The sequence below is a fragment of the Pseudorca crassidens genome, chromosome 5, assembly GCF_039906515.1.
Source record: "Pseudorca crassidens isolate mPseCra1 chromosome 5, mPseCra1.hap1, whole genome shotgun sequence".
NCBI classification, from domain to species: domain Eukaryota; kingdom Metazoa; phylum Chordata; class Mammalia; order Artiodactyla; family Delphinidae; genus Pseudorca; species Pseudorca crassidens.
Window position 1 is genome coordinate 15,629,319 of NC_090300.1, and position 20,936 is coordinate 15,650,254.

Below are 20,936 nucleotides of genomic sequence, written 5' to 3' on the forward strand. Positions count from 1 at the left end.
TGAACAATCACCCCTAATTTCCCATTTAAGAGAGCCTTATTTTCTTAAAATATGGTATGCCTGTAGTAGGTTACACCTCAATGGGCAAAGTTATTAAGTTTCTAGCAGGTGATATTATTATATGGGAAAATTGGTCATTAGCAGTGCGTGTTGCTATACCATTTTCCTCTTTAATGGATATATACCCAATAGGGTTAATATGCAGAAACATTCTGGCATGACACATTTGTTCTGTTTTAATAGTGCTTGAGATTTTTATGCTGATGTCTTTGTCATTTACTCAGAATCTTTTGCCTTATGATCTTGGGGGAACAATTGTGTTTCTAGGGTAGAACCGGCCCGAAGGGGACACAAGGCAGTCCTGGTTCCAGAGGGAGCAGTGTAAGTATTTCCGTGGACGTTTATTTCCCCTCCTTAGCACCTGGAGATGCCAAGAGGCATTCAGAATACGTGTCGCTGCAGTTAGCTGATCCAGGGCAGATACACTGACAGTGTTGTCTTTTGGGGCCAGGTAATTCTTTGTTGTGACGGGCTAGCCTGTGCATTATAGGATGTTTTGCGGCATCCCTGGTCTCTACCCACTAGATGTCAGTAGCACCCACTCCTCCCCAGTTGTGAGGTCCAAAAATGCCTGCAGATCTTGCCAAATGTCAGTCGGGGGTAATGGGGATGCGGTGGTGAGGCAAATTGCCCCTGGTTGAGAACCGCTGTGACAGTCTGCCTTTCCCTTTCCACCTTCCAGAGACTTTTAAATGTCTTTGAAGAGAGCCAGTGGTTTTCACATAAAAACCTTCCTCCAGTAGCTTAGCATATTTGAGCTTCTGTAGAATATTAAGAAATAGGTAAATGTGCTCTCTTCCTCCTCATATGTCGCCAAAGGGAAAGAAGAATTACAGACAAATTCTTCCTGAATAAACCAAAACATTGGCGATTAGGGTCAAACCAGTGGCAACCTGAAGATGCTGTGGTAATTTTACAGCATCCCATGTGATATCAAGCCTGAAACAGAAATGTTGGATTTCTGCTTCTTTTTAAGGAACAACCAAGAAATCACTTTTCCCTTTGTGGACTACCAAAGTTAGAGAGGATATTTACGATGGTTAGAAACCCTTTCATCATGCACTCAGCACGGAGATCATCAAAAGAGAATAATGTCCAAATGTAGATTTGGCCCTGAGTTTTGTTCACGAGGACACTGAAAATACATGGCTTCCTTTTCTGTCACAAACTTGGAATCTTCTCACCACTTTGAAAGCTGTGGCTGATTGCCTCCCCCTCTGGGAGAGATAGTGGATGAATGTTTTAGTTCCTCTTGCCTTTGTTTATCTTGACTCATAGTTCTTAAGGGAAAGGTCTGCAGTTGGATGGCTTAGGCCTCCCAGTGCTTCTGGTGAAATTCTTTGGGACTTTGCCCACCTCTCCATACAAGAGAATTAAAATTAATCAGAGGAAGCAGGAGAGCAGCAAGATGAACTAAATGCTATAAATTTTAAAGATAAATATGTAGTTTTGTTGGTTTAAGAGAAAATACTTTTAGTTTGAAATAGCTTTATAGCTGTCATCATCCATCAGGCACTTTTTAAAAAAGAGTGGGGTGGGGTAGGGGATTATTACTTGGACAAACCAGCCAATGACTTTAAGTCACTCCATGCACAGGAGGCTCTCAGCCTCCCTCCCCCATCCTCACCCACTTTCCTGCCCATCTCCTCCTTTGTAATTAAACAAATCAATATGGATGGATATAAAACAATGGCTTTTCTACCCCCTCCTTCACCTTTCCAGTGAAGGCTAGAATTCTCTATGATGGTCAGAGGATCTTAAATGGATGACAAATTCTAAAAACAGAAGCAAACCTAAGACATCTCCTCCCACATGACAGAATTTCAACCTGTGTAAATTAATTGTTGCCCCAGCTATTGACAAAGCAACGGATCCATGTACTAAGAACCAGAGCATTTGAAACCATGTTCCAGGCCCATTGCCTTTGGCCTGTCAGGCACAAGGAATACATATAAATAATAGTATTTATACTTCTAGAGCACGTATTTTGTGCCAGGTCCCAATCAAATCACTTTCAAATACTACTTTGTTTAATCCTCATAACAAATCTATCAGGTAGATACTATTATTATATCCATTTTACAGATGAGAAAAAGCAAGAAACCTTGGACAAGTTGCCCAGGATCAGGATAGGTAAATGGTAGAGCTGGGGTTTGAACCCAGGGAGTCTCACTCCTAATCAGCCAGGCTCAGACCTATTGTGCAATTGCTCTGTGCCACCCAGGCTTTACAGGGCAGGGGTGAGCTCAAGACTGTCTGACTTCTGACGACACGTCCCTAACCATTGTGCTACTAAAATAGGAATGCTATTTTGTCCTTGCTTTTTAATGTAGACAGAATTATGACATCATGGAAACAGTGGCTTCAAACTGTACTGTTTCTGCTCTTCTTTCATCTGTCAAGAGTTCTGTGAGTCACATCAATGTACAAACGGCTGACAAGTTACAATGGGTAACTTCTCCCAAAGGGTATTTGCATTTTAAAAGCAAAGAGTACCTGAATCGAGGGGTAGAACCTCCGTGGAAGAATTCTAATCATCAGCCAAACTGGTGGAGGTGATATTTGGTCAGGTGTTTTATTCTAAGGAGGTTCAGAAGCTGGGCAGTTGAAAGAAAACAGCTGCTCTGAAATCATTTCCATGGCTACCTTTCCAAGTGAACGTAGGAAAACGTTTTAAGTATTTGTTTTGTACATAAAATAATCATAGTTGTTTATCACCACACAAAGTAGATCAATGGATGAGATGTTCTGCGGCTCTCTCAATGAGGCAGAGGTGGGAGGTAAGGGGTGAGAGTAGACTCATCATTGCTATTTAGGGAGAAAGTTAGGATCTGGGGCTTGGATTTTCTTCCCGCTTGGCTACCCTCTGGAAAGCAGAGACAGCCACTAGGTGGAGAGCCTGCACTGGCAATTTGAGGTAGCTTCTGGAGAGGTGCTGTCAGATTTTAGCTTCAGACCAGCTTTTCTGGTGGCATTTGGACCAGCACAGAGCTGACCTGACCCCATCAGCCATTTCCTCCTTGGAGAATTCCATGGAGTCTAACCCCAGCGGGCTCATGGGAAGCACTGTGTATAACGAGTTTGTATTCCCCCCTAAGATACGATCAGGGACCCAGGACAGAGAGAGACGGATATGGCACAGCTTGTTCTCACGCAGGAAACCTCTGATCAGCAGACAGTACGTTGTAGGATTTGCTGGAGAGGGGAGGTATCAGACAGGTGCTTCAGGATGATTTCATTCTCCAAACAGCCTCCCGGATAATTGTCAGGGTTGTCAGACTGGAGCTAGGTCTGTAATGACTTTTGGATTGGTTTGCGATCCATCCTCCAAATGTTAGTTGGTAATTAAATGCCCAGTGTGTAAACTTGTCTTTGGAGAGCGATTCGGGGAAAACATTTCTGCGAGCTGCTCGTTACTCTGTCTGTCAGGGACAAGACAGGTCGGGTTGCCTCTAAGTAGTCTCCATCCAGACACTCACACACTAACAGTTTGTCTTTTCTGATACAGGAAAGAGAAGGCCAGAGGGGGGTCCAGGGCGCCTCGGTGAGTATCCTTTCCCCCACGTCCTCTGTGGGAGGTGAGGCCAAGGAGATGTCCCACAGGCAGATGGTACTGCCAATGAGTTAGCGTTTGATGCGGCTGCTGTAGGAAGGGCTGAGCACTGGACATGAGCCCCACTGACTAGGGGATCAGTTAGACTGCCAGACACAGGACAGGCCTGACCTAAGGCAAGCCTCCTTCACAGACACTTCAGAGACAGGGGACCTGTGCAGCCCTGAAGGCTGTGCTATTCACATACCCTGGGCATTGACTGCAAGAGAGTGAAATTCTGTCTTAGAGTAAGAAATTACCTGGAGTTCGATTCTCAGACAGTTTGGAAGAGTACAATCCTAGGCCAAGTAGGGCATGAGCCAAGAGTGAGACAAGATAGTTCCTGGGTACCATGCCCTGAAGCCCTGAAGCACTAGGTACTATGAAGAGAAAACGTATATGGAAACCACGTGAAGAGAATCTTAACACTGAAAACTCATCCATCAGGGGGAACCAGGGAACCCTGGACTTAAAGGTGCATCAGGAGCCGAAGGATTACAAGGCTCACAGGTATGTTGGAATATTTGTAATACTGATAATGTTGTTATTCTGATGGGAAGATGTAGTTCTGTATAAAAATAAATAAACTGAGACAATTTGAAGCTGCCCCCGCCCTCCTCCATGGTACATTTCTCTGGGATTCTACATTTCCCATTGAGGGTGGGTGATTTGGCTCTGTCAAAATTTGCAGCTCACTGATAGAAGAAAGGCTTGCTCTTGCGTATACCTGGCATCATGTCTGCCTTTTAGTCATAGTGAATTATTGAGACCTTAATACTATGTTAGTAATCAGTATCCAGATCAACAAATGGATTTTTCTTAAGTGAGGTTCTGCACGCAGACTCCAATGAAGGAAAGTTAGGAATTGGCAACTATTACTCACCTCTTCCAAAGCTGACTCTATAGGGGGTGACAGTGCTCTGGAATATCACCGATAGGGCTCTATGTGAGTCATCTGCATTTTTTTCTTGGTCATATCATTAGTGAGATGGGCACTGGAATTAGGACATCTCTGTTTCTTTTCCATGTCAGAAATACGCCAGGGTCATCCTAGAGAATGGTTTGCAACACATGGGTACATAGTCACCTGATGGAGTCTACTTTAAGCCTGAACTTGTCTAGAAGGATCTGCCTACATAGATGTGTCCATCCTAAGACCTTTCCAGGAGTTCATTTTTCTTCTAGAAAGTTCTAGATTCTTCATACTAAGTCTGAATTTGGAATTCTCTTGAGTGGTTCTGGTGTCCTCTAGAATGAGTAACCATGGGACCAACCTAAATTCATCCCCAGACTTTGTCGAGAGAGGGGTGACATTACCTCAGCCCCTCCAGGGTCCCTTTGATGCTCAGGCTGTGAAACAAGGCCAGCCCAGGGGCTGTAACCACCATTTGCACTGGGCAACCAGGACATCTTACAGCTGCTGCTTTGGTGATGAGAAACAATACCAGCACCTCCAGCTTTTCTTTCTGTGTGAGAGAACCATATGAGAACCATGCATTTGGTGGGAAATATGACAAAAAAAATATGCTTTAATTCCTCTGATAGGGATCTGCTGCTAAAATGTCCTTTTGTGCTAACTTGCTTTCTCTTTTACACATTGATGCACTTTGGCCCAGGCAACCTGCCCCATCAAAGGAATCCATCTGCCTATTGTTTATGTCTCCCTACTTCTATGGGCTTTATTTCTCCTTTTAGTCTCTTTTCCATTTCTCCCTGCCACAGAGGGATGAGGTCTTACACTCAGGCAGGATATTCCTTCATAAGAGCTGCTCCACTGAGTCTGGGTCTCCTTTCAACTCCTCTTCTGAGACATGCTTAATCTCAGTGTTAAAGCTGCTTGAAGGGCTGGATAGATGCTTTTCCATGCAGGTGTTTCAAAAGCACTAATGAAGAAAGTCAGTTTTTGGGCTTCCCTGGTGGCGCAGTGGTTGAGAGTCCACCTGCCGATGCAGGGGACATGGGTTCATGCCCTGGTCTGGGAAGATCCCACATGCTGTGGAGCGGCTGGGCCCGTGAGCCATGGCCACTGAGCCTGTGCGCCTGGAGCCTGTGCTCCGCAACAGGAGAGGCCACAACAGTGAGAGGCCCAAAAAGAAAGTCAGTTTTCATTTACTTCATTGTATTGTGTTTCTTTTGTTACCATCCAAGGGGTCAAATGGACTTCGCGGCAGGAAAGGAGAGAAGGGAAACGAGGGGCACAAAGGACCTCAGGTGCGTGACTCAGATGGTACCTCAATGGTCTCCAACCTTCATTTTCCTCTTGCTTCAAAGACGTCTTCACGTAGAGTTTTTTTTACATTATCTAGTATGGAGTATTTCATTTGGGGATTAACTTGGGACAAATCTTTAGCACAGCTCAGATTCCTTGTACATTCGCCTTTCTCCTTCCCGGGAGTTTGACTTGGAAAGCACAAACCCACTTTATCCGCCTGAAGGAAGCCTTTAGAAGAATGCACATCTTGCTGACTCATGAATATTTCAAAACCTGATACATTATTCTGCTTTTTCTAACTTTTAAAAATTATCGGTGCCATGCCTATCTCCATTGACTATAGATATTTGAAATGGACTCTGCAAAGAACCCTCGCTACCCAAATTTATTTGATTCTTAAGTTCAGCTTTGAATTCACCCTCTGAAACTACTTGATTCCCAAGTTTCTGACAGTAAGTAATGAGAGTTTGGATGGTGAGAGATTCATATTAAAAATGTTCTGAATCTTGGGTTTCCCTGGTGGTGCAGTGGTTGAGAGCCCGCCTGCCGATGCAGGGGACACAGGTTCGTGCCCTGGTCCAGGAAGATTCCACATGCCACGGAGCGGCTAGGCCCGTGAGCCATGGCCTCTGAGCCTGCACGTCCAGAGCCTGTGCTCCGCAACGGGAGAGACCACAACAGTGAGAGGCCTGCGTACCACAAAAAAAAAAAAAAAAAAAAAAAAATGTTCTGAATCTATTCAGTTTTTCAGCTCAGATAGTGAGAGTTTAGAAGGCAAGCGATACCCATGTTTGCTCAGTTATCTTCCCAGCATATTTGTGAAAGACCGTTTTGCCCCTTTGCAGATCGGGAAACTGAAACACATTTGACATCCCATTTTATATGTGTGGATGACACAGAGCACAAAAGTGACAATGACAGCACAATGTCTTGTTCTAACGAAATAACGTGTTGTGTCAAGAGTGCCTTTTTTATTTCTCACTAAGTCCCCATTTGGACTAGCGATGTCCCTGCCAATGAAGACTTGGGGTCCTCTAACCAGGACTGTAGCCTGAGTCACCTGGTTTCAGGCTGGGTTTCCTGTTAAGGAGGCATCAAGAAGTTGCTACAAATAACACGAAGAAAAGCAAAACTAATCTAACAGGTTTTGTACAAATTGCTGTAGCACCAACATCTGTGTTTCCTATATTCTTTCAGGGTGCTCCTGGGCCAGTGGGAGATAAAGGGAGTGTTGGAAGGCCTGGACTTTTGGGGAAAAAGGTAAGTGTTATCTCTTACAGATTTCAGATACTGAGGAAAGAGTAGCTCCATTTTTTTCCCTTGATTTTCATGTTAATTCTTCACATGATCCAGGCACAATCAACCACTCACCAGCTTTCTGCCAACATTCTTTTCCTTCCTCTCTGAAACTGCCCCATTTCACTGGGAGAGACAAGGTTTATTCACCTATCATGAAACAACTCTGATAAACTCAACTCGCTGGTTTCGTGAATGTGTCAAGGCACTTGGTGGTAGAGTCGGCCAGGGGCATGGGGGATGTCAGAACTCAGATCTGTTCATGCATGCAGTTCTAGGTCTAACTCAGACTACCTTCTCAGAAATGTCCTTATTGGAGATCGTTAGAGACAGACTGTTGGCCTGTTCAGAATCTCACTGCCCTGCTCAAAACCTTTCAGCAGCTCCCTCCCCCAGGGCCAGCTTCGTGGGCCTGGGACCCGTTCAGTCACACAGGGGCCCTCGCTTAGAAGGCGCCCCTACTTGGCCTCAAGCTCTGCTATCACAGTCTGGAAAGTTTGCTTTTGAGTTAAGGGCCATGATTTCATTTGAGTCCCACAGATTATGTCACTGGTCTTACCTTCGGATGACCCTTAAGAAAATCTCCAAATTTTCCAGTAGCTTAGAAGACCCTTTGACCCTGTTTAATTCTAAGGCTTCCTAGCTCATCTCCCTCCTGTGTGCCTGCCCAGGCTTCTCACTGTGCCTTCCTCCTCCATTCTCACTCCTCCCTCGGTCCTTCTTCCAGCTCACACAACTTATCCTTTAAGCCTCAGCATCCCTGCTCCCTTCCTTCAGGCAGCCAGCCTGCCTGCCCCACCAAATCTGACTTAAGAGTCCCCTTCTCTCCACTGCCACAGCACCCTGAACTTTATCATACAGTGTAGAATTGCCTGATTTTCTCTCATTCTAACCAGAGTATTCTTGGTGAGGGCAGGACCACATCAGTCATGTTCAACTGTTCCTTTTCCAGGACGATAAATAACTGTTGGATGGGTGAATAAATCAGCAAATGAATCCACTTTCCCTGGAGTAAATTTTCCACTCTTTCTCTTCTCCTTTAGTCCTTCTATAGCACTGGGAAAGCAGTGCTGAGTCCAGCTTTGGGCTGTGCTGGTATTTCCTGCTTGCCTTTGGGAAGATCGTTATTTGTTTCTTACACTCCCTAGCTTGCTGAGCATTGAACCCTCACTGAGAACCCTGAGTGTCCCCAACTAGTGGACAGAACATCCTATGGTGGGAGCCAGGTTTGATTTTTACTGATCTGAAGCTGTCCTTGTCTCACTAGGGAGAACCTGGAATTCCTGGAGATCCAGGGCCACTGGGGCAAGCTGGACGGCAAGGAAAGCAAGTATGAGGTTTTAGAACTCTTACCCTTTAGCAGCTCCAAGGGCTCAGTAAAGAGAAGGGGGCTGACACCATTAGCTTAAGCACCTGGGGTCCTGAAGGTATTTTGGGACCTCCTAGGAAGATGTAGGGACATTCCTCCTGCTCCCTGAAGCACTCATTCTATAGCTAGTCTGTCTGCTAAAACAAAGGGAGAACAGCAAGAGGGAAAGGAGAATGCAGAGAGAATAATGGATGAGCTCAGTATTTTAACAACTTATATGGCCATGTCAGTTGAAACTCAGGTGACTTCTTGTAAAACTCCAGAGTGACAAGAGGGTAGTAGGATCAAGAAACAGGGTATCTGTTCTAGTTGCTCTGGCTGTACCAGAGTCTCAGTTCATAAAACAGTCAATATAAGAAAAAAATAGGAAAAAAATTAATTTCTTTTCAAAAATAATGTTTATTACAAATATTAGGCATAGATATTGTAGAAAATTGACTAAGCATAAAACATGGGAAATGGGAAAGAAAAATTACCCATAATCCCACCATTTTGAAATATTTATTATTAATATCCTGGAGACAGAAAAAAAATTATTTTTCCCTATTAACAATGTATCATGGGCATACTTCCATGTCATTACATTTTTCCCTCAAAGTTACTTTCAATAGCTTCAAAATATTCTACTGAATGTATATACCTTAGTTCACTTGACCAACTTCTTATTACTGGATATTTAGTTTGCTTTCAGTTTTTCACTGTCTTAAAATAGCACAGCAATGAATATTCTTGTATGTAACTAAGTTTTTGGATAAAACCATAATTAATTTCTACATAGAAATTTCTAGAAGTAGCATAGCTGGTTCAAGGAATATGTACATGTTTAATTAAGGCTTTGAACTCTATTGCAAAGCGTCCTTAGGAAAATTCCAAGGATGTATGTACCCTTGTGTTGTGCAGGAAGAGTGCTCACTTCAGGGCATACACACCAACAATGGGTATTGTCACTTTCTTTTATTTCATCTTTACCAATTTTACTGACCAAAAATGATGTCTCATTACTGTTTCAAATTGCATTTCTTTGGTTACTAGTGAGGATAACATCTTTCATTATGTTTATTGTCCATTTACAATTCCTTTTTGGGAAATTCCTCACCCAGTGTTCTTTGGACCAGCTCCTAATTTTCCAGGCAAGTAACTGCCACTGACTCCACTAGTCTTAAATGACCATACCTCTGCCTCCTGTCATGTCTGCACAGGAGCTGAGCAAAGAAATACCAGGGCATATACCAGGAAGTGTGGAAAACTAAACGGCATGAATATTCCCAGAGTTCAAGTTCATCAGGCCCCCTCCACCTGGAAGTCCCCGGTGCTTTTATCCTGACACCATAATCTCCCCAGTATAGGTTACAATTAATTTCCGCTCTTGAGAAATTGAAATGAACTGATATATTCACAGGGTGATTATGGCATTCCGGGCTATGGTCCTATGGGACGAAAAGGAGTAAAGGTAAATATGGAAAACAATTATTTCTTTAATTGGTGAATCAATTAAATGGTGTGTTGATTTATTTATGTTCTCTGCTGAAAATCGTAGGGCCAAAGAGGATTCCTTGGAGATATGGGTCAAAAGGTATTGTGCATATAACTTGTCAAATTTACCATGATCTTGACCTTCTACTTGAGAATTAAGATAAGTCTGTGGATCTGAATGAAACAGGAAAAAAAAAAGCAAGACAATCGGTTTGCCTGAGCTTCATGAAGAAAGGACCATACTTAACTCCTATGAACCTTTAAATTGGAAAATTTGTCCTTCACTGCCTGATGTCCCTTGTCTTGAAACCCTACCTCTAGGTACCCTCTCAAGTTTAGTCCTTAGTCCTTTTCTTGATTTATCTACCCTGGTGATCTCATGCAAAACTCTTGCCTTCTGCTATTGTACTTTGCCCTTCATTATCGTGGCTTTCACTTCCTCTTACCTGAAAGATTACCATATTCTCATTAGTCTCCTACTTGCAACTTTAACCTGCTTCAGTTAATCCCAAACACTACTCTCTTGATTTTTCCCAAAGTATAACTTAATTATGTTACTCTCTTGGTCAATCATCTTCTAGAATTCCTCATTGCCTACCAGCCTGAAATTCACCTCCAAGCTCTACGACAAGACATTCCTTCCATTTCAACCAGAGTAGCTCAGGTTATATCTGTTTTATACACTGGAATTCTGTAATAAGATTTATCTAAAAAAAAAAAGCATCCTTAAAAATGAACTTATTTACAAAACAGAAATAGACCCACAGACATAGAAAACAAACTTATGATTACCAAAGGGGAAGGGGGGAGGGATAAATTAGGAGTTCGAGATTAACATACATACACTACTATGTATAAAATAGATAAACAACAAGGACCTACTGTATATATAGCACAGGGAACTACACTCAATATTTTGTAAAAAACTATAAAAGAAAAGAATCTGAAAAATAATATATATATATATATAATATATGTGTGTGTGTATAACTGAGTCATTTTGCTGTGCACTTGAAACTAACACAACACTGTAAATCAATTATACATCAATAAAAATTAATTACATAAAAGTATCTTGTATATCTTCCAATCATTGATGCTCAAATTAAAATAGAAAATATGGATTAAAAAATAGAATGTAAGTAAATTGAATCAACTACAGTATAGGAAAATAGCCAATTTTTGATTCCCTTAAGAGTGCTTTTAATTGATGAATTACCAAAAGAGATTCTTTCCTTAGGTGGAGAAGGGTTCAAGAAGGGACTATATAAATAACTGTTAGGATAGGAGTTCTCATTGTAAAGGACCAATTTTCTAATTTGCTGATAAAGAGAGAAAATTAGCATATTCCAATTTACAGATAAATGGTAAATTAGCATATTGATAAGTGTTAAATTAGTTTTCCACCAAAGTCAGAATAAATTTCTTTTTACCTTCAACTTTTTGAGGAATGATTCATGAATTTAGGAAGTAATTCATTAGTTAGTACTTTATGTAGTCAATACCCCATATGTTTTCCTTGATTTTCAAGCATTTTTCTTTAGGTATTTTTAGTAACTGATTGGATAGCCATTGTATTGATATTGATGCATAAATATTTGTATTCTCAAAAAAATTAAAATAGTTTGGAGAATATCTAGGTGTATCAGTGGCTTAGTTCTAAATGACAAGAAGAAATGACATTTAATATTTAATATATGATATAGTTATAAGATCAATTAGATTTTGGTTTGGAGAGAATTACTTTTATTCTTTCATAGCAAGTATTTTAATATCTTGATTTCTTATATCTGAATCTTTAGGGTGTTGTTGGTGATCCTGGAATTCCTGGGGGGCCTGGACCCAAAGGATTTAGGGGACTAACAGTAAGTGACCTATAATTCCAGAAATAATAAATGTTTCTTTGGAAGATTCTGGCTTTTATGTTGTAATTATTAATGTGGATTGTCAATCCAACCCAGGGTCATCTGAAATGCCACTTCCTAGCTGTGTGATCTTCAACACATCTTTTCAAGGTCTCTATTTCTATAACATGGGAGTTAAACTTAATGACACAAAAGCTACTTTCAGCTCTAAAATTCTATGTTTCCATGAATCTGAACTATTTTAAGTATTTACAGATTGATAACAGGCTATTCTAAAAAGTGTCAGTGTCTTCCAGTCTTTTCTAGGGCACATATTAAAGCCCAGAATATTAACCCTGTGAGTGGAAATGAAGCTGACATCTTCCTACTCTGTCCTGGAGCGTTTTCTGACAGTTCCAGTCCCCAGAGCCAAGGTCACCTGGTGTATTCATTTTAAGGAAAGCTGTTGAGATGTTCTAAATAGCAAAGTGCAGAGTAGAGTGTTATACTTATTAAAAAACCAAAATGCCAAGACAAGCATCCTTTCATTTTAAAGTTTCAGTGTAATATCGAAGGTCATTACCAGCATGAAAGAGATGCAATTCAACAGATATTTTACATCTGACTGGACAAATTTCATTAGTATCTATATCCATCACCTTGAGTTATGGGAATGATACAGCCAACCCATGTCCTTATATATGTGGGGAATTATTTTTCTTATTTAATTCTTTGCAGATGGCAGCTTTTTATTAGATCTCCGTGTGCTATAGTGTATTCACTTGTTTAAAGCGCCAGTTCTAGCTTATGACTAATTTAGATTTAAATGCACAGCCAGTGCCAGAGCAAAGGATATCACTAAATGAAGAGGCTAAGAGGGAAATGAATGTTTACCAATAATTAAGAATTACTATTTAGGATGAAAGATAAAAATCATATGATCATCTCAATAAATGCTGAAAAAACATTTGACAAAATTCAACATCCTTTCAATATAAAAACTCTTAACAAATTGGGTATAGAAGGAAATTACCTCAACATAATAAAGGCCATATTTGAAAAATCCACAACTAACATCACACTCAACAATGAAAGGCTGAAAGCTTTCCTGCGAAGACCAGGAACAAGACATAGGTGTCCACTCTCACTAGTCCTTTTCAACATAATACTGGAAGTCCTAGCTAGAGCAATTAGGCAAGAAAAAGAAATAAAAGTCATCCAAATTGGAAAGGAAGAAGTAAAAGTGTCTGTTTGCAGATGATATGATCTTATAGATAGAAAATCTTAAAGACTTCATTAAAAACTGTTAGAACATTTTGGTACATGACTCTTTTTGAATTATGGTTTTCTCAGGGTATATGCCCAGTAGTGGGATTGCTGGGTCATATGGTAGTTCTATTTGTAGCTTTTTAAGGAACCTCCATACTGTTCTCCACAGTGGCTGTATCAATTTACATTCCCACCAACAGTGTAAGAGGGTTCCCTTTTCTCCACACCCTCTCGCCTGGAGGGGTGGGATAGGGAGGGTGGGAGGGAGGGAGACGCAAGCGGGAAGAGATATGGGAATATATGTATATATATAACTGATTCATTTTGTTGTGAAGCTGAAACTAACATACCATTGTAAAGCAATTATACTCCAATAAAGATGTTAAAAAAAAAAACTGTTAGAAATAATAAACAAATTCAGTAAAGTTTCAAGATACAAAACCAATATATAGAAGTCAGTTGTGTTTCTATACACTAACAATGAACTATTGGAAAAATTAATTTTTCTGTGAGTTCTGTGGGAAAAAAGAATGGCTATCTATATTACACGTAAGGAATTTGCTTAACTTGAATTAATAGTTGCTTTTGCTAAAAATTTTTTTAAATTATAAAGTCACATTAAGGCTGAGGTAGTCTCCATGGATAGAGGATGTGGAAACTCATGTATATTTCTACCTGCAGCTCACTGTAGGTTTGAAAGGTGAGGAAGGCTCTCAAGGACGTCAAGGCCCTCCTGGACGGAGAGTAAGTACACTCATTAGAACTAAGGGTCATGTGCTGCTTCCTAGGGTGCCCACTGGAATGAGCACAGAATTTAAAGGCAGAATCACTGGTTCAAGTCCAGACTCTGCTTCTTGCTACCTGGGTGCACTTGGACTAGTCCCTGGGTCTCTCAATTTCCTTCTAAAATGGGAATGACATGTCCTGTTGGAAACACCTCAAAAGGTAGCTGTGAGGATCAGATAGTCAAATGTGAATGCTCTTTATAAACTATAAAGTTCAATGCAAATATGAGCTGTGACTGTTAATTTTTACTGAAGGAAAAAAATAGGGATGAGAATGCATAAGCTTCATTAAGGTGTCCTGACAGGTTGATAGGATTTCCCAAACCACTATTTTTGCCTTCCTGACCTCACGATATAGACGCTGGGGAGATTTGGAAATAAAATTGCAACTTTCCACTGTGATTCAATTACAAAAGAAATGGCACCTCTAGAAGCATTCCTGGACAGAGCCAGGCACATCTCCCACTGACAAGATATCCATATCTCTATTTTAGTGCCTTATGTGTTATTGTGATGACATTAACATGTCTCTCTCCCCTAAAGAGAACAGTCAAATAAGAACTAAATGTTGCCAGCATCTGTGTTTTGTGTGTGAGGTGCAGGAAGCATTGTGTAAGGACAGGAGAAACTGCTTCTCTTGTTTTGTGTATTGTGATTGTTTTCTGACTACCTGGAGGGGTTCTTTAACTTGCAACTTTATAAAGAAAACAAAAACATGGATGTTTTGCGGAAAACTGAATCTGTAGTAGAATGATAATCAACTCACTGTAAAGGATACTCTGGTACAATCTTTTCTTTCTTTTGAATTAAGGAACTGGTGACTATTCTTAGTCATGTGGGTGAGAATCTGGTCTCTGAATCAATCTGGACTGGTCTGGATTTGCCTCCTTTCCAGATTCTGGAGCTCTCCCTGGAGGTCCCATATCCTCCTGCTCTTGTGTTTGGCCATGCTGGTCTGGTATACCATGGTTTCTCTGTCTCATGCCTGTGGTCCTCAGTCTCTCCTTAAGGAGTTGCTCTAAGTTATTCTTAAACTCAGTCTTTTGGAACCTACTCTCCACAGTTCTGATCTTCTGTAGGATGTGGGCTGCCTACTCTATTCATTAGCTGGAAACTCTTCCTCTCTCTGTTTAAATGGCTGTGCATTTTTTTTCTGTTTTCTGCTGTTTCTTGTAAATGGAAAAATAAGACTCTGAATCTTTTAGTGAGATGCATATTTCTTGATTTGGGTCAGGAAGAAAATATGCCCCCAGTGGGTAGAATCATGGATGCCATGACAGCTCTGGTTAATACCAGCAGCACACAGTGGGCCACATCAGCATTCAGCAGACACTTAACTGTTCAATGGATGGATGAATGGATGGATGGATAGATGGATAGATGGATGGATGGACAGATGCCCAGTTGTCATTTAGAACAGAGGTTCTTACACTGACATTCATGGATGAGCTTCTGAGGGGTCAGTGAAATCATACAGCAATCATGAGCATGTGACAGCATTTTCTGAAGCCAGCAAACATCCTAGCTTTCAGTGTTTGATCAATTAAGCTAATGTCTACCTAGACTGAACTGAATGGTTTTTCTAGGACGACAAGAAGGAAAGAAACAAAAGTACTTTTTAAAGATACTTGTACTGCAGATAGAACATTTAGAAGGCATTTCTCATAATAATACTTAAAAGCTGCCCAAAGGGATTCATATGTGCAAACACATTGAGAACCAACTGCCAAGAAGAAGGCTGATCCTGATAAAAAGGAATTAAAAGGAAAATGAGAAAAGCTCACACTGTCAAGAAAGGCAGCTGACTGTGTTTAGCGTCTTCCCTGACTCATCTCACCCAATTATCTGTATTCCTTTCCTCCATCACCTTCAGCATTTATGAGCTTAGTGTGTATGCTCTCCTTCTGTGTAATGTCCATTTGGCTATGTAATTGTCTTTTTTTTTTCACATATGTTGAGGCTGTGTGCTGCTGCCAGTGTTTTAAATATACTTCAGTAAATGTCTCTCCTTCATGCTACTCTTTGGGAAGCCTGCTGTTTATAATTTTAAGTATTATTATGAGAAATGCCTTCTAAATGTTCTGTCTGCAGTACAAGTATCTTTAAAAAGTACTTTTGTTTCTTTCCTTCTTGTCGTCCTAGAAAAGTCATTCAGTTCATTCTAGGTAGACATTAGCTTAATTGATCAAATACTGAAACAGAAAGGTTTATACTCTCAGTGTGTGGGGGAAGAGCACTGAAGACTCCAATTCACATACCAATAACTTGCTCTGTTTTTGTTTTCCTAGGGCCCTAAAGGCATGGCAGGGCAGCGGGTATATTCTGTATGTATCGTCTTATTCACACACACAAAAATGCAACCTGTTCACTGGGAAATGAATATGGCCACTTGGAATTCACTGTGTTCATGTTTCTGATTTTCTCTCTCCTTTTTCATGTACAGCAATGTGATCTAATCCAGTTCATGCAGGACCATAGTCGTGAGTATCTGTGTGTTGTAGAGCATCATTGATTAGTGAGGGCACTTAGGATGAAGGCAGTGTGGGGATGTGGAATCAGTAGGCTGAACTCACTGGTGGAGAAACCATATGTCCTTGGCAGCAGGCTTGCTGTGAGTGCCTGCTGTGGGAACAGCTCACAACAAAGGAGGAAGGAAAAGGCACATGCCTTAGCTCAGAGGTGTGCTTCCTAGAGGGAGAGAAAACATGCCTGTGGGAAACAATCAGTGACCAACTCAAAAGGTGTGTGACTCAGCTCACACTAGTATAACAATTATGTACAAAGGCCTGGAGGGCATGGTGTTAAAGGGATGGACATGGGGATCTGGGATTGGTTGGCTACTTAATTAATGAAGGCTGCTTGAATGGAAGTCATTGAATCTGGTTATAGGAAATGATGGGAAGCAGCAAGAGAATAGTTTCACAGACTCAGAGACATAGAGAACACACTTGTGGTTGCCAAGGGGGTGGGGGGTGGGGAGGGATTGATTGGGAGTTTGGGATTAGCAGGTGCAAACTATTACATATAGAAAGGGTAAACAACAAGGTCCTACTGTGTAGCACAGGGAAGCATATTCACTATCCTGAGATAAACCATAATGGAAAATAATGTGTATATGTATATATATGAATAACTGAATCACTTATCTGTACAGGAGAAATTAACACAACATTGTAAATCAACTATGCTTCAATAAAATAATTTTTTTTAAAAAAATAGTAGTTTCAACAAAGGAATAAAGCAGGGTCAACAAAGAGAGAGGTTGTCTTTCATTATGATCAAGGAGAATATGAAGTAGAAAGAAACCCAGTGATCTCATTTCTGGAAATTTATGCTAAGGAAATAAAGGAAAAAAATTATAGGTACAGAGGTTGCTGAAATATTATTCATTAGAGAAAAATGACTATATAAGTAGACTGTTTATACTTATAGAATAATTGGGTTATAGTCCATCATGCTCTGATAAAATATTAAGCAGATATGATTTTTATGAAGACTCACACAAATATGAAAAATATTGTCATTAAAAACTAGAAAATTAAATTGACTCTTCATTTTTACATATAGGTAAATATATATACATAGAAACAAATACTAGAAGAGGAATTGGGAAAATGTAACCATGTATTGTGTTAGGGTGGTAGAATTCTAGGTGATTTGTCTTTCTTCATGTTTCAATTTATATTCATGCCTATACAATCACAGTCAGAAGAATGGAAAATGGGAAAATCAGAAAGACTTATTATAAGAGACTGGATAAAAATGTAGTCATTGCAAGTGTATGGCCAGGAAAGACCAACAACAAAAACAAGTTTAAAACAACTGTAAGGACTCCCTCTTGCAAGAGCACCAGAATCACAAGTAACTGCTGAACAATCATTGATAGAAAGACACTGGAACTCACTAAAAAAGATACATCACATCCAAAGGCAAAGGAGAAACTACAATGAGATGGTAGGAGGGGGTGCAATCACAATAAAATCAAATCTCATAACTGGTGAGTGGGTGACTCACAAAATGGAGAACAATTATACCACAGAAGTCCACCCACTGGATTGAAGGTTCTGAGACCCATGTCAGGCTTCCCAGCCTGGGGGTCTGGCAACAGGAGGAGGAATTCCCGGAGAATTAGACTTTGAAGGCTAGCAGGATTTGATTGCAGAACTTAAACAGGACTGGGGGATACAGAGATTCCACTCTTGGAGGGCAAACACAAAGTAGTGTGTGTATCAGGACCCAGGGAGAAGGAGAAGTGACCTCATAGGAGACTGAATGAGACCTACCTGCTAGTGTTGGAGGGTCTCCTGCAGAGGTGGGGGGTGGCTGTGGCTCACTGCAGGGAAATGGACACTGGCAGCAGAAGTTCTGGGATGTACTCCTTGACATGAGCGCTCCTGGAGTCCATGATTAGCACCACTAAAGAGCCTGTAGCCTCAAGTGCTGGGTCACCTCAGGCCAAACAACGAATAGGGAGGGCACTCACCCCCACCTATCACCAGACAAGTAGATTAAAGTTTTACTGAGCTCTGCCCACCTGAGCAACACCCAGCTCTACCCACCACCAGTCCGTCCCATCAGGAAGCTTGCACAAGCCTCTTAGATAGCCTCATCTACCAGAGGGAAGACTATAGAAACAAGAACTACAATCCTGAAGCCTGTGGAACAAAAACCACATTCACAGAAAGACAGATAAAGTGAAAAGGCAGAAGGCTATGTACCAGATGAAGGAACAAGATAAAACCCCAGAAAAACAATTAAATGAAGTGGAGATAGGCAACCTTCCAGAAAAAGAATTCAGAATATTGATAGTGAAGATGATCCAGGACCTTGGAAAAAGAATGGAGGTAAAGATTGAGAAGATGCAAGAAATGTTTAACAAAGACCTAGAAGAATTAAAGAACAAACAAACAGAGATGAACAATACAATAACTGAAATGAAAAATACACTAGAAGGAACCAATAGCAGAATAACTGAGGCAGAAGAATGGATAACTGACCTGGAAGAAGACAGAATGGTGGAATTCACTGCCATGGAACAGAATAAAGAAAAAAAGAATGAAAATAAATGAAGACACCCTAAGAGACCTCTGGGACAACATTAAACGGACCAATATTTGCATTATACCAGTCCCAGAAGAAGAGAGAGAGAAAGGATCTCAGAAAATATTTGAAGAGATTATAGTTGAAAACTTCCCTAACATGGGAAAGGAAATAGCTGCCCAAGACCAGGAAGCACAGAGAGTCCCAGACAGGATAAACCTAAGGAGAAACACACCGAGACACATAGTAATCAAATTTACAAAAATTAAAGACAAAGAAAAATTATTAAAAGCAACAAGGGAAAAACAACAAGTAACATACAAGGGAACCCTCATAAGGTTAACAGCTGATTGCTCAGCAGAAACTCTACAAGCCAGGGAGGAGTGGCATGATATATTTAGAGTGATGAAAGGGAAAAACCTACAACCAAGATTACTCTACCCAGCAAGGATCTCATTCAGATACAATGGAGAAATCAAAAGCTTTATAGACAAGCAAAAGCTAAAAGAATTCAGCACCACCAAACCAGCTCTACAACAAATGCTAAAGGAACTTCTCTAAGTGGGAAACACAAGAGAAGTAAAGGACCTACAAAAGCAAACCCAAAACAATTAAGAAAATGGTAATAGGAACATACATATTAATAATTACCTCAAATGTTAATGGATTAAATGCTCCAACCAAAAGACACGGGCTTAGTGAATGGATACAAAAACAAGATATATATATATATATAATATATATATATTATATATATATATATATGCTGTCTACAAAAGACCCACTTCAGTCCAAGGGACACATACAGACTGAAAGTGAGGGGATGGAAAAAGATATTCTATGCAAATGGAAATCAAAAGAAAGCTGGAGTAACAATACTCATATCAGATAAAATAGACTTTAAAATAAAGAATGTTACAAAAGACAAGGAAGGACACTACATAATGATCAAGGGTTCAATCCAAGAAGAAGATATAACAATTATAAATATATATGCACCCAACATAGGAGCACCTCAATACATAAGGCAAATGCTAACAGCTATAAAACAGGAAATCGACAGTAACACAATAATAGTGGGGGACTTTAACACCTCACTTATACCAATGGACATATCATACAGAGAGAAAATTGATAAGGAAACACAAGCTTTAAATGACACAATAGGCCAGTGTATTTAATTGATATTTATAGGACATTCCATCCAAAAACAGCAGATCACACTTTCTTCTCCAGTGCCCATGGAACATTCTCCAGGATAAATCACATCTTCGGTCACAAATTAGCCTTGGTAAATTTAAGAAAATTGAAATCATATCAAACATGTTTTCCAACCACAACGCTATGAGATTTGAAATGAATTACAGGGAAAAAAAACGTAAAAAACACAAACCCATGGAGGCTAAACAATGAGTTACTAAATAGCCAAGAGATCACTGAAGAAATCAAAGAGGAAATCAAAAAACACCTAGAGACAAATTACAACAAAAACACAGTAATCCAAAACCTATGGGATGCAACAAAAGCAGTTCTAAGAGGAAAGTTTATAGCAATACAAGCCTACCTCAAGAAACAAGAAAAATCATAAATAAATAATCTAACCTTACACCTAAAGGGACTAGAGAAAGAAGAACAAACAAAACCCAAAGTTAGCAGAAGGAAAGAAATCATAAAGATCAGAGCAGAAATAAATGAAATAGAAACAAAGAAAATAGTAGCAATGATCAATAAAACTGAAAGCTGGTTCTTTGAGAAGATAAACTAAATTGTTAAACAATTAGCAAGACTCATTGAGAAAAAGAGGGAGAGGACTCAAATCAATAAAAATAGAAATGAAAAAGGAGAAGTTACAAGAGACACCACAGAAATACACAGCACCCTAAGAGACTACTACAAGCAAATCTATGCCAATAAAATGGACAACCAGGAAGAAACGGACAAATTCTTACAAAGGTATAACCTTCTAAGACTGAGCTAGGAAGAAATAGAAAATATG

At 40.2% G+C, this 20,936-nt stretch overlaps 1 protein-coding gene across 1 annotated transcript in view; it reads left to right on the forward strand.

Annotated features, from left to right (window-relative positions):
• COL6A5 (collagen type VI alpha 5 chain) overlaps positions 1 to 20,936 on the forward strand; it is a 108,088-nt gene that overhangs the window by 38,941 nt on the left and 48,211 nt on the right. The window contains exons 19-30 of the mRNA XM_067737429.1: positions 328 to 381; positions 3,569 to 3,604; positions 4,100 to 4,162; positions 5,801 to 5,863; positions 7,062 to 7,124; positions 8,428 to 8,490; positions 9,929 to 9,979; positions 10,067 to 10,102; positions 11,805 to 11,867; positions 13,797 to 13,859; positions 16,189 to 16,224; positions 16,344 to 16,380. Coding sequence (XP_067593530.1) covers positions 328 to 381; positions 3,569 to 3,604; positions 4,100 to 4,162; positions 5,801 to 5,863; positions 7,062 to 7,124; positions 8,428 to 8,490; positions 9,929 to 9,979; positions 10,067 to 10,102; positions 11,805 to 11,867; positions 13,797 to 13,859; positions 16,189 to 16,224; positions 16,344 to 16,380 — 628 coding nt within the window. The remainder of the gene's footprint in view (positions 1 to 327; positions 382 to 3,568; positions 3,605 to 4,099; positions 4,163 to 5,800; positions 5,864 to 7,061; positions 7,125 to 8,427; positions 8,491 to 9,928; positions 9,980 to 10,066; positions 10,103 to 11,804; positions 11,868 to 13,796; positions 13,860 to 16,188; positions 16,225 to 16,343; positions 16,381 to 20,936) is intronic.